This window comes from Thunnus thynnus, chromosome 6 (assembly GCF_963924715.1).
Source record: "Thunnus thynnus chromosome 6, fThuThy2.1, whole genome shotgun sequence".
NCBI classification, from domain to species: domain Eukaryota; kingdom Metazoa; phylum Chordata; class Actinopteri; order Scombriformes; family Scombridae; genus Thunnus; species Thunnus thynnus.
Genome location: NC_089522.1, coordinates 22,454,096 through 22,466,839, shown reverse-complemented (window position 1 = coordinate 22,466,839; position 12,744 = coordinate 22,454,096). Strand labels below are relative to the sequence as shown.

At 40.9% G+C, this 12,744-nt stretch overlaps 3 protein-coding genes and 1 long non-coding RNA gene across 15 annotated transcripts in view; 2 read left to right on the top strand and 2 right to left on the bottom strand.

The window, feature by feature from the left end:
• The first annotated feature begins 4 nt into the window (after positions 1-4).
• On the top strand, positions 5-5,185 carry LOC137184730 (haloacid dehalogenase-like hydrolase domain-containing 5). Of its 2 annotated transcripts, XM_067592692.1 has the most exons (9): positions 875-1,013; positions 1,304-1,373; positions 1,902-2,105; positions 2,246-2,358; positions 2,469-2,562; positions 2,672-2,705; positions 2,844-3,018; positions 3,148-3,336; positions 3,927-5,185. In XM_067592692.1, exons 3-9 carry the CDS (start codon positions 1,959-1,961, stop codon positions 4,321-4,323), a joined length of 1,149 nt encoding a protein of 382 aa, XP_067448793.1. In that variant the 5' UTR covers positions 875-1,013; positions 1,304-1,373; positions 1,902-1,958; the 3' UTR covers positions 4,324-5,185. The 2 variants fall into 2 exon arrangements, with proteins under 2 accessions (XP_067448792.1, XP_067448793.1); XM_067592691.1 differs by lacking the exon at positions 1,304-1,373 and having other exon boundaries at positions 5-1,013.
• On the bottom strand, positions 4,964-6,905 carry gp9 (glycoprotein IX platelet). The gene is made up of 2 exons (XM_067592693.1): positions 6,752-6,905; positions 4,964-6,405 (listed from the first exon to the last, which is right to left on the bottom strand). The coding sequence occupies exon 2, from the start codon at positions 6,402-6,404 to the stop codon at positions 5,682-5,684; it is 723 nt and encodes a 240-aa protein (XP_067448794.1). The 5' UTR covers position 6,405; positions 6,752-6,905; the 3' UTR covers positions 4,964-5,681.
• Positions 6,906-7,086: 181 nt separating this feature from the next.
• On the top strand, positions 7,087-8,258 carry LOC137184733 (uncharacterized). 2 transcript variants are annotated; one of them, XR_010928711.1, is made up of 3 exons: positions 7,095-7,336; positions 7,472-7,544; positions 8,036-8,258. It is a non-coding gene; the product is annotated as an uncharacterized lncRNA (long non-coding RNA). The 2 variants fall into 2 exon arrangements; XR_010928710.1 differs by lacking the exon at positions 7,472-7,544 and having other exon boundaries at positions 7,087-7,336.
• The window catches only part of LOC137184728 (IQ motif and SEC7 domain-containing protein 1-like), a 93,848-nt gene continuing 88,931 nt past the window's right edge, over positions 7,828-12,744 (bottom strand). For 9 of the 10 annotated variants that reach the window (XM_067592676.1, XM_067592677.1, XM_067592680.1 and 6 more), the window contains one exon: positions 7,828-11,471. In XM_067592676.1, coding sequence (XP_067448777.1) covers positions 10,935-11,471 — 537 coding nt within the window. In that variant the 3' untranslated portion in view covers positions 7,828-10,934. The remainder of the gene's footprint in view (positions 11,472-12,744) is intronic. The other variant, XM_067592686.1, reaches the window with a different exon arrangement.

Here is a 12,744-nt window from a genome sequence, read left to right as displayed (position 1 = left end):
TAAATGCAAGATACTCTACGAGATAAACATTTATTATGTTCAGCTGGTTAGTAGTTTACAAAGTAGACCTTACTTTCCTTGTACCACAAACATTTTTGTCCTGCCTGCCCTTTGTTGCAGTGCCTTGGCAAAGTATCTGCAGCATTACAGCCCTACGATTCAATCCACATTTGTACATCCATTATCTTTGTGCAACCACACTTTTCTATGCAGGTTTTTCTAAAGAAGAGGGGCTTTCATTTTGCACAGCATGTTGGATAAAACTGGAAAGGGGATACTGCTGTCTCTAATCAAAAGGGTCAGATATCCCTGTCAAATTCCTTCTGGGTTCCCTGCAGCAAATTTAGCCACCCTTGAGCGCATGTAGGACATGCGGGGCTGACTGCAGCATGTGTCATCACTGAAGCACAGCGGTGTTGTGATCCGAAAGGGAGAGTAAAATGGAGAATTTAGCCCGACTGCTCGCTAATGTGCATCACTACAAATGAATTACACACCATGAAATATATATATATTCATATAAGCTGCGTTGAACAGAAAGAGTGTAGATGAGCGTTATGATCAGTGAGTCGTGTGTGTTGCTGGGAGCGCTGTGCTGTGATCCGTAGCGGTGTTTGTGCGTGCAAGACATGTTAAGCTCCACCTCGGTGTCTAAAATGGCAGCGGGGGTTGCGGTGCAGATGCAGCAGCTCCGTAACTCCTTCCGGCAGCGATGCAGCAAGAGACCCTCCTACTTCTCACATGTCGTCACCGGGTCTCGCCCAGTCAAATTATTATGGAGAAAAAAAAAAAAGACAAGCCGAGCGAGCAGCCAGCGCGGCCGGAGTGAGCCGGCTCATGCTTTCATGCTGGGTCGTTTTTTTATCTCTTTAACCCGGTGATAAATAAAGGAGATGAGGGGACTCCTGCCGCTTTACCGGGGCCTGCACACCCTGAGCAACCGTCAAGCCAGACGCAAAGCTGGGATTGTCGGTTCTCGGTGCGGGTTTTGCGGAACTGAGTCTAATAGCAAGGTACGGTTGTGGAGCGGGTTTCTGCGCCTCGGCTCAGTCAAACAATGCGTTGTTGACAAGGCGAGACTTTATAGTTGCTTTAGATTTTTTTTGTTACTATGTAGCAGATCGACGTTGCATACAATGTTGCATGCAACTTTGTCAGATGTGGATGCGCTGGCTGGCTGGCAGGGATGAAACAACAGGGCATCTGACATCAGAGACAACAGATGTAGCTTGCTTGTTTTTTTCCCCTCATGAGAAAAACAATCGCTGATACACTGTGTTCTCAGTTTGTTTGTTTTTTTCAGCCCCAGTTGCAGAAAAACACTGAGAAAAAAAAGCCACAGGAAGACCTTTTACATATCTACTCTGATTGCTGTAAGATTGTTTGTAATATGCTAAATGTAACCAAATACCCCTGTTTACTGCTGTGTCACTCTATGGATCCTCTGTAAAACCCTAATCTGTTGCTTTCTCTGGCAAAAATAATAAAGGGTCCATGTAATGTTATACTGTAGAGTCAACCCTGTCACTGATATGTCATTAGACATACACTATTATGTGTTGAAACAATAATGACATTTTATATACTATGAGATAAGCCATTTCACATGAAAATTGATCCTTTGAGATTTGTAATTTCCCTTTAAAAGTGAACTGGTGATTGTGTGCACACATTCTTGTGTCGGCTTATCTTTCACAATCAGCCATATTAAAGCCCATTAGGTATTTGACATTAGTAATTCACCTTTTCACACCACTTTTGATCATTTTGACAAGGCATGTTGCATCGTCAATCATCTTTTATCTACATTGTGTTACATATTTTTCTACACGTAGTCTACCATTTGATTTCTTGCTTGGCTTTTTGGTGGATAACCCTTTTTCCGGCCCTCTCTCTTACAGCCACAGCCAAGCTTTGGACTGTTATTCGACATTGATGGCGTGCTTGTACGGGGAAGGATGCCAATCCCTGCAGCAAAAAAGGCGTTTGAGAAGTTGGTCGACTCTCAGGGACAGTTTGTGGTGCCAGTTGTTTTTGTCACAAATGCAGGGAACTGCCTCCGACAAAAAAAAGCAGACCAGCTCTCTCACATCCTGGGTGTACCTGTGAGTTTTCACACTGTAGAAACATGTAGACCAAATATAACTTAATCAGACACGAAACATGCACTTCTTTTTTTTGTGTTAATGTGGTGTCCCTTAACACCTCTACTATTAACCTCTCCTAACTCTTCATCTATTTCTAGATCACACAAGATCAAGTCATCATGTCCCATAGTCCACTGAGGATGTTTAAGAAGTTTCATGACAAGTGTGTGCTGGTCTCAGGACAGGGACCAGTCCTGGAAATTGCTAAAAAGTATCCTGGAATCTTGCTTTTCTTATGTTTTTTTTCCCCATGTTTGTGATCCATTTAAATCAATTATATTATGTAATACTCTTCACTGCTCTTTTACACTCTGTCTTTAGTGTCGGCTTTAAGAATGTTGTCAGTATTGATATGCTGAGGGAATCATTCCCATTGCTGGACATGGTGGATCACAACAGGAGACCCAAACTGCCGGTGAGATATTGAAGTCTTAGGTAGAAATCAAAGATTTTGATTCAAGAAATACCAAACTTATTAAGTCATATACAAAAACACATGTGTAGTTTCCCTTTTTTCATTCCAGTCCAATCCTGTTGCCAACCTTCCAAAGGTTGAAGGTAAGTACATGTACCTCCTATTTCATCTCAAAGGTATTTCAGATGTCAGTCTCATAGTTCATCAATGACTTTGTTATATATTTGAAAGTACTGATTTCTCAGAGATGACATGTTTTCCCCATGAAATTCCACACATAGTTGTGATTCTGTTCGGGGAGCCAATTCGATGGGAGACCAACCTGCAGCTGATTATTGATATCTTGTTGACCAACGGTAACCTCAGTAGTGTTCACCTAACCCAAAAGATGCCTCACCTCCCCCTGCTGGCCTGCAACATGGACCTCATGTGGATGGCTGAGGCGCATTCCCCACGGTAACCTTTGAAATTCAGTGCTGTCACTGAACATTTTCAAAAAGAACAGTTTTATTTATTAAGAGAAAAGAGGAGTCTCCAAAGCTACCAGTATATCTCTTTGTCTAACAGTATCTCTTTTTGCCTCAGGTTTGGCCATGGGACGTTTCTTGTGTGCTTGGAGAACATCTACAAGAAGATAACTGGTAAAGACCTGAAGTATGAGGCTCTGATAGGAAAACCCAGCGAGCTGACCTACCATTTTGCGGAGTATCTCATCAGAAGCCAAGCCATGCAGTGGCAGTGGAAACTTCCCATCACTTCCCTTTATGCTATAGGGTAAGCCAAAGCATCCAACAATATTGCAAATATAGTTAACAACATATGGAATATATTAAGAAAGTGATGAGACTTGATGATCTGATGACCATGATCAGAATTCACTTTTGACGCCGTCTGATGGCAATGCAAATGCAAGTAATGAAGAAAGGCACAGAGCAGGAACAAGTACTGCAGACAAAAATTTTAACCTCACCCCAGTTTTATTTGCATAAAGCTGTTGAAAATGTGTTCTCTCACATTTTTAACCTAGTTTAACATAAATGTAGCAAACTGAAAGGCTGAGACGTCACTCAGTAATCTAATAAAAAACATATGAAAAAGCAGAACTAACAACTGCCAGCAGGAACATATTAACATATTATGCCTTATTTTCAGAACTTGTATGTTTCACTTAACCTTTTCATCACAATTGTTGCTGTTGTACTAATACAGCTGTGCTGTGTTTGTGTGCCAGCACTTTGTAATTGTTTCAATTGCTTACTCATTGTCAGAATTGCAAAGAGCAGCAGGAAATAAACACATTCTTGCACATATCAATATCTAGGCTCACTTTGTGCACACTAATAGCTTCCCATCTGCGTTCCTAGGGATAACCTTATGACTGATATCTATGGCGCCAATCTATACAACCGCTACCTGGAGGAGAGAGTTGCTAGAAAGAATCCCAAAGCCGTTGCCAAGATGGTGGCCACCACAGGGTCAACCGCTGCAGTGCCCCAGGAGGAGGAGATCGACAACCTGCGGGAGAGCGAGCTAGCGCTGCCCTCTGCTACCTCCTGCAAGTCTGTCCTAGTCTGCACAGGGGTCTACAACCCCAAAGCAGAGGTGCCATCTAATGCAAGCCACTGCATCAAAGAGACTGTGTTTCACGGTCACCGGGACTTCATATTTGACCCCGCACTGGTGGAGCCGGGCCACATTGTGCAGGATGTGGCAGAAGCTGTCGACTTGATCTTTGAACAGGAAAAGTTTGTACCTCAGTAGAGTTTTGAACCAACAGGTCTGTGTGATTATGGAGGCCCCAATAGAGTAGGAGCCTAATACTGTGGACGTTGTTAAAACACCTGACAGGGCATTGACAAAATATGAGTCTTCTTCTAAACTTTCAAAAATTGAGACAGATTTTAGAGAAATTTAACTATCATGTAACTGTTACTCTCAACGATCTTTTATATTGTTTTTGTGATAGTTTACCTGTTTTTCATTAAGGAAAAGTGTAATAACGGCCTTATTTGACCCTGCTAAATATTTTTTTAGATGATAGTAACGTTTTAGATTATTAAAAATTCTGAAATCATCCTATATTTATTATAAGAATTTACCAGTGTTTTTATGAAACATATTCAAATAACGTTTTAACCCTTATTCTCGAGATGACTTTTTATCATTGCATTTTTAGTCATTTGTTTACCCATTTATCCTGGAAAATCTATGCATGAATATGAGAGTTATACTTGTACTGTAAAAACAATCGTTGGATGTGCAATATTGTCCTCTAATAGTACTGTCTGTCTGCATTTTGTCTTGTTGTGAGACCCCTGACCAGTATTTGCACAGATCAGATACTTTCATCTTTGTTAAATGTTTCTGTATCGTCCTGCCATGACCTGTTGATAATGATAGAGAATTTCTTTTTTTTTTTTGTGCTTTAAAATTTTAATTCTAGAAGCAAAAGATAACTTGACATTTATTTAGATACAATGCAAATCAAAAGCTTTTACCGCCCTACATTTGACCATATGTAGTAGTTTACTCGTTGTAAATATCTTAACTAAAGAAAATATAAGGAATCATTACAAAAGTTTTGTGAACTGTTGTGTGTTTTATTTAAATGATCCATATTTTATCAGTAGTAGCCAAGTTATTGATCACCGTAATCAGTCAGTGCACCATCTCTGTGTTTTTAAACATAAATCCTCTCATGAAAGCCGTAATTAAGAGTCCTGTTCGTCTAATAGACCGATTGAAGGACTGATGAGTATCTAGGTGTTTCCAATAAAATAACCCAACAAATTTCACAATACTTATTGAGAATTCACTAAAACTGCTAAAATAGAGGATGTTATGAGACAATTTTCAATTGGATTATTTATCATACCTTTATCTGGTGCATTTCATGCTTTAATAAACAAGATTTTTCATAAATTAAATTAGGTTGCATTGGAAGAAAAAAAAAGTGCAGTTACCTTGCTGGCCTCTGGCAGTTTAGCATGAAAAACAACTTTATCACACAAAACAAACAAACAAAAAAAAAAAATCCATTGTGCTGGCTTGTTACTGCCCTCACCTCTGTTTGCCACATGTAGTGTTTTTGTGAAATCTGTAGTAGTCAAAGTGTTCCCTCAGGTAGCCTTTATCTTTATATTGTGCTTCTTGTGCAACACATCCAGTACTTGTGGCAGTAAATCCATGTTCACAAGCGGCGTTTCATCAGAGTCCTCACTGAATTCTGACAGGTCAATTGGCAGCCTCCTCCTGTGTTTGGGCTTCAAAGAGCGCAAAGAGTCGACCTCTATTCCTGAATGTTTCTCATCTATGAATAGAATGAAGGTGGTGTTTTTGGCTAGTCTCAGGCTCCACAGAAGCAGAGCAATGAGGCAGCATAACATCACTCCCATCACCGTGTTAAAAGCTCTACCAGTGCAGCTTGTCGGGGCACAGGAAGAGAAATAGTCATCGCTGAGTTCAGTGATGGCTTTCTGAGCCACAGAGCTTGGACTAGCGCAGATGGGCTCCTGAGAAACAATAGCCCTGTTCTTCAGCAACCACCTCCTCAGGTATTGGATCCTGCAGTCACAGTGGAAGGGGTTGCCAGATAGGGAGACCTTTTTAAGACCAACCAGTTTGTCAAACAGGCCTGAAGACACCGAAGTGAGCCGATTGTCCTGCACATGGAACTCCGTGGTGTCTGAGGGCAGGTGAGGCAGCTCCATGAGGTTGAGAGAGCTGCAGTTGACATGCAGACCAGAATGCAGGACAGCTGAACATAAGCAGGGCTGACCAAAAGTGTGTGCACTTGATGCAACCAAGAGTAGGAAGACAGCTAATCCTGAACTGGAGAGCATCCTGCAGGATCAGGAAGAGGTTATTTCCTATTTGCACTGTAAGTTACAGTTTGCAAAATATTGAGAAAGCATTTTTATGAAACAGTGAGGATGCTTAAGGAGATGCTCACAGTGCAGCAATCTGAGTATTCTTAAATAAGATATTGTACATAAAGCTGTGTATTAAGACAAGATTAACATCCCCAGAATCTTTTGTTAATGCAAAAAGTGAATGCATCTAAGAGGTGAAGAAAATTATATATTGCTCTGCAGCCTTAAGCTGTATTTCAGAAGTATTCAGATATGGCCAAATGACAAAGTGAAAGTCAAATCCCCATTAATAAAAAAAAAAAAAAAAGAATACAAACCTTTTAGAATTACACCAACTTGGAAGTTACTTCTTGTGTTGCAAGTCATCCTTAAAATCTTATATTCACTTATCTAATCCAGTGTTACATTTGAGCTAACAGAGTATTTCAAAAGTTCTCCTGAACTCGAGGCGTCTCTGTTTTGTAACTAACGTGTTATTCAACTCTTCACCCAATACAAAACGTCAGTGTGAGGAACGCACCAATGACACTGCACGGTTACGTTGCATTCGACATGAAGGAAATCCGTCTGCTTTAAGGAGATAAGAGTTTATCTGTTTAAAACAGTGTTGGAGGCCATCTGAAGCTCTCTCACACTGTGCTTATTACTGACATCCACAGTGCTGAAGGCACAGAGGACACTTAGCAGCAAAATACAGCTGGTACAGTTTTGTGTGGATTTGAATGTACCTGAAATACTTTGAAAGCCAAATACTGGATGAGCTTGAGGCCAAAAAGGAAATGTTTCTTAATGGAAATTTTAAGCTGCAAAGCAGAATGGACACACATTGTGCCTGAATACCAGAGTGATCCAAAAAAAAAAAGAATTTCACACTTCCAGGACTTCTGTTCAAAAGCTGAGAGGTAAGTGTTTGAACAATCATTTTCACTGACTGATCCTTGGAGTCAATGTGTAGCAGGTACACTTTTCACCCATAGGTGGTGTCATGGCACAGATTTTCCTTTTCATTTTATGTCACTCTAATGAATGCCCTCTAGTGGAAATGCTGCAACACCAGTGGAAAGTATTGTTGTAGCCTGGAAGTGGAAGATATGAGAGTCTTGAGATAAGGTAATAATAAGAAACGCATTACACAGAACAGGAAATAAAAACTGTTTGATTTTTCTCAGACGCATGCTGACAGCTGACTCAATGTTCCATGAGATAAAGTGGTAAACTGAATGGTAAAAAAAACTTTATACACTGGAGAGCAAAAACAACACATGCATACCATAAGTCATATATTTGTTTATTTTGCGTTCTCAACATTGTCACAGTTGAAGTTTTACAATAACTGGGGTCTTACTGACTCACTACTCACTGTACAAACAGAATGCACATATAAATGAGGCCATTCTTGTCTTTTCCTTTTTTTTTTTTTTTTTTTTTTTTTTTTTTTAATGTGTCTCACGCCAGACTGAACAGCTTGCAGCAGGATGTGTGTGTGTGTGTATGTGTGTGTGCAGTATGAGTGTGTTTGTTGGGGTTGCATGTATGAAAAGAGAGCTGGATGTAAATGACGGCGAACTTTCTTAACAGTCTGTTTTTCGATTTTTCAACAGCAAATGTCAGTTCCCGACAGCTGGAGGCAGAGACAATCGATATGTTCATATATCACCCCTCACGTTCATCTATGAGGTGATGTTTATACATCCTGATCTTAACTGCAGATATCAGAATAAAGTACTGATCATATACACATTATGTACAGCTCCCTTAACCCCACCGTCTTGGTCCCTTTACAGTTTTCATAAAGATAAACTCTCCTTCCAAGCAGTTCATCTGTTTACACATCAAAATCCCATATTTACATGATAAAAGCCCTCAGCAACGGAAGTGCAATGTTTTTTTTATGTTTGTAATGTACACATGATGAAATGCATGCCGAGCTTCATTAACTACCAGCCTAACATGAAACAGCAAGAACACGTCAACATCGGGAAAATTCCAGATTAATCAAAAAAACCAAAGTCAAAATTTATAGGCTGATTTTTTTTTTTCCCTATCAGCTCACAGTGAATAGGAGACATGATGCATCAGATCCATGCAGTGCATTGTTGGAGTACTTTCTCACAAAGAATGACTGTAGACATTTGAAGCACTACAACACACACCGAAATAAACAGACTCCTCGGTTTTACATCATCCCAAGATTTCAGAATTATATAGCAAAAATATGAAATCAATGGAACGACACATTCAACTGATCATTAATGTCCCATATGTGATATGTCTGTCATCTGAACTTTCTTATTAATTCACATGAGGAGAAATGTGTGAGAATAAGCCTGACTTATGGCAATGGTTTTCTTTGTGAATGTTAAAATACATTTACAACCTGAATATTGGGACAAACAGTTTACTGTCACTAATTTACACACTATAATAGACTCTTATTTGTAGAATGTAGAAAGTTATTCTTTACATATACCCATTTCCTTTGTTCAGTTTTGCATTTCTGCTGTATATTATAACTGCATTTCCTGAAAAAAATGAAAGTGTACTTTCATATGTGCTTATCCAGCAAAATATTTCTGTTCAGCCCAAAGAGAAGCATATTCCTTTATTAAAATATATACACACAATCCTCTTTCCACTGTGAACTGTGTAAGTAAGTATTTATATATTCTTAAATGAAAAAAAAGTTGTTCTTTTTTTCTTTTTCACCTGAATCTCGTCCTGGACAACATGATAACAGACTTCCACTCTCAGTGCAAGTCTGCATTTCTGAACATGATTGCACTTAAACTTGCTATGGTAACACTGATTTTTGTTATACAATGTGCAGAGGATAGCCTCACATCAATAACATCACATGCAAAAATCACTTACTAGACATTCCACTGAACTCCGAGCCCGTGCCTCTCATAAGACCACGAGGACAGCCACACATTAATTTACCGAGAAAAAGACTCTTGACAGGGGTCAAAAACAAAAAAAAAATATAAATAAATAAATGACGCAACATGAAAACGCACAAATCGGAGGGACACCTTGCTTGTTCCTAATGTACAAAATCAGTACAAAGATATTGCACACATGATAGAAAAAAGATGGTAAAAGAAATACTTCACTATGTAAGAACTGATTTTATTCATTCACCAAACCTCATTGGTGAATAAAAAAATATACTAAACAAGGCAAAAGAAAATTTTATAAAGTGTTTTTGATTTTATGAGTCAAGAGAGCAGCTGTTGCATATGTAAAAGGCAGACAGACTTGTACAACGCGTTCTGTTGGTCCATCTGTAGCGTAAGCTGAGCCTCCAAGTGTATCTAAATGTCTTTTCACTGCTAATCTTCATTACTTTTTACAGTTTAAGCAGCCACAGTATGAGTAATAAACTGAGATTAAAACATCCGATCAATTTATCAACCGTGAGAGACGATAGGAGACGTCTGCTCTGAGGCTTCAGCTGGGACTGCACAGTGTTTTCGGGCCCATATGCAACAGCTGCAATCCAGAGGCTCCTTCTGATCCATTTGAAAGGCAAAAGTTCCAGAATAGATTATAGGCCGGACTGAATGGGAGTTCACTCCTTCCAGATCTACATCCTGTTACCACAGAGTCAGTATAATACTGATAAAATTCATTTTTGCTGATAATAATAATTGTAAGTATAATCTTACAAATTAGTTTACGCACAATATACTGTACATGAAGTCTTGACTAAATAGATTATGCATTAATAATTGGCACATTTATTTATGAGAGCTAGGAGACAACACATATAGCTGTCATCTACAGTAAATACAGCACTAGAACTACTATGACTGAGACGGTCGACTCAGTTGTTTACCTGTCCGTTGATTTAAGTTAGTGTGAAATGATTATATCTAGGTTGGTCACTACATATGAGCTCTACGGGAGGCAACAACAAATAGCATTCATATGATGGCAGGATCTGCAAACCAAAGAAAGAAGTGTTGAAAGTCGACTTCCGAAAGGCTGTGCACAAGAAATGATGCCATCATTGTGACAGAGAAAACAGTCAGCCACGTTCTCGTCTCAGGTTGTCTTTCCTCCTGATTCTGTGAAGGTTAAGACAGGCTATTGAGGGAATGGAGCAGTGGGGAGCGGCTTGGTGAGAAAAGACCTTTTCTCTTCTGCCGTCACGGCCAGGCGATGTGTGCGTGGAAAACAAAGAGCATCTTCCTGTACAGAACCCCCCCGCCCCCTCCCTTCCCTCCCATGAAACCCTGATGGGGCCGAGCCCATAATCAGGCAAACTAGTAAAGGCCCCTAGTGGAAGATTTGAGTCCGATTTCCATCCTGCATATTAGTTGGACCTGGAGGTGAAAAAGGTGACTGCATGTGATTGGTTTCCATCACAGCAGCAGTAAAACACAGTGGACAGGCCATAGAGTTATGCTGTCAGTCCCTTTGGTGTAAGCAATTGTCCCTCCTTCATTAAGTTCCCTCCTCGTCTCTCCTCTCGCCCTCCTCTCTGCGGTAGGAGCATCACACTACGGTGCTGATGCCACTGTGTTTAGGTTTGGGTCCGCCAGGTGCCGAACCCGCTTGCTGACTGTGGTGGTGAGGGGCATGCTGGGAGTGTGAGGCGTGATGGGAATGCTGGCTGTAATGGCTGTGCTGTGAATGGGCGTGTTGGTGTGCATGTGAGGAGTAGGCCGGGTGCTGGTGGTACTGCGTGTGGGGAGGGGGGTGGTAGTGGTGGTGGTGGTGGTAAGGCGGCGGGTTCTGTGGGACTTGGCAGTACTGGGAATGGTGACCGTGGTGTTGGGTCTGAACTGTGTGTTCTACCTGTGCTGTGTGGTGCAGGTTGGTAGGGTGGGGCTTGTGGGATATGAGAGTGGGGTGACCGGGTGGAGGAAAAGGGGGGTGGCTCTGGGATGACGGTTTGCCTCGCTTGCTGCCAAAGAGGGACCCAAGGATGGAAGTCGATGCTGAGTTAGGGATGGAGGGATGGCTGCGGGGTGCGCCTTCGCGTGGTGTGGTGGCTCTCCGGCGTGTGTGAGGACTGCTAATGGTGGACCCCTGTAGGAGGGAAAGAAGTAACAGCATGTCCGTCAGACAAGCTACTAAACTAAAGCTACAAGGCACCACCAGGATGAATTCACTTATTTCAGATAAACAAGTAGCAAAATGTTATAAGGCATGCAAATGAGAAACTAAAAATGTTTTCATGATATGCAGCAGCAACACTAGGAATATTTCAGCTTGAGCAAACACTTCATGATGAAGGGCGCCTTTATTAAAAGCACCTCTGAGCTAACTGGTTTGAAATAGCAAATCTGTAACAAAACTAATGACATAAAATACCATACGGAGAATAAATGACATTAACAAGGGTAAAAAAGTCAACATTTCATCTTCATTGCAGTCAGTGTGCCAAAACCCACTAAAAGTCACACATGCAACTTGTTAAAATCAATGGAGGCATAGTTTCCACATGCAGAGGATGTGACAGGCAAACTCGTCATCCACAGATTAGCATTCAACTAGAGGTCAGAGGGCAGAAGGAACTGAGCTCTTGTGTGCAGACTTCACAACAGGCCTGGACACTTTCCCTCTTTTTTGGGTCAAACGTTGAATTCTCATTAAAAAAAAAAAAAAGCTTTTCCTTTGCCACATGCTTCATCTAAGACTGGAGAAAGACCATATGACATCATTGAAAGCAGAATGAAATTTTCAGGATCCCAGACTTCAAACCAACACATGAAATCATGGACACATGGAATGAGTGAAAGATGAATGAATGAAATCCACATCTTTATAAGTCTGTGTGAAGCCCATTAGTAGACCTCGGACTATGACTCCCTGAACCTTACAGCATTTAAGAGAAGTTGTGAATAAGAGAAAAAGAAAGACCCGGACAGGGAGAGGGGCTACAGGAGATGTACAGTTTCCTAGAGTCTTACAGAGCTACCACCCTGCCACAGAGAAGGAGAACCAAATGAAAAACCGCTTGGATGTGATTGGATGAAAGACAGAGACAGGCGACAAAGGGAGGGATCAGAGGAGGGATTAGTAAAGTCATGCTTGTTTGAAGATAAAAGTGTATATTGGTCATATAACATGACCAAAACAGGAGATCTCTGGCTTCCAAAAAGGGGGCAGGATCAGAGGCAGGCAACCCATGCATGCACACTAACTGAGGCAAGCAGGTCATAAGGCATCCCAGGAAGGAAAATAAATGATCCAAACAAATGGACTGAGTCTATGAAGCAAAGAAGGTGTAAGACCAAAAATAAATGGTGTGTTTTCACAGTGCACATCATCACATAGAGAGTAGCTTGGATACCAGCTG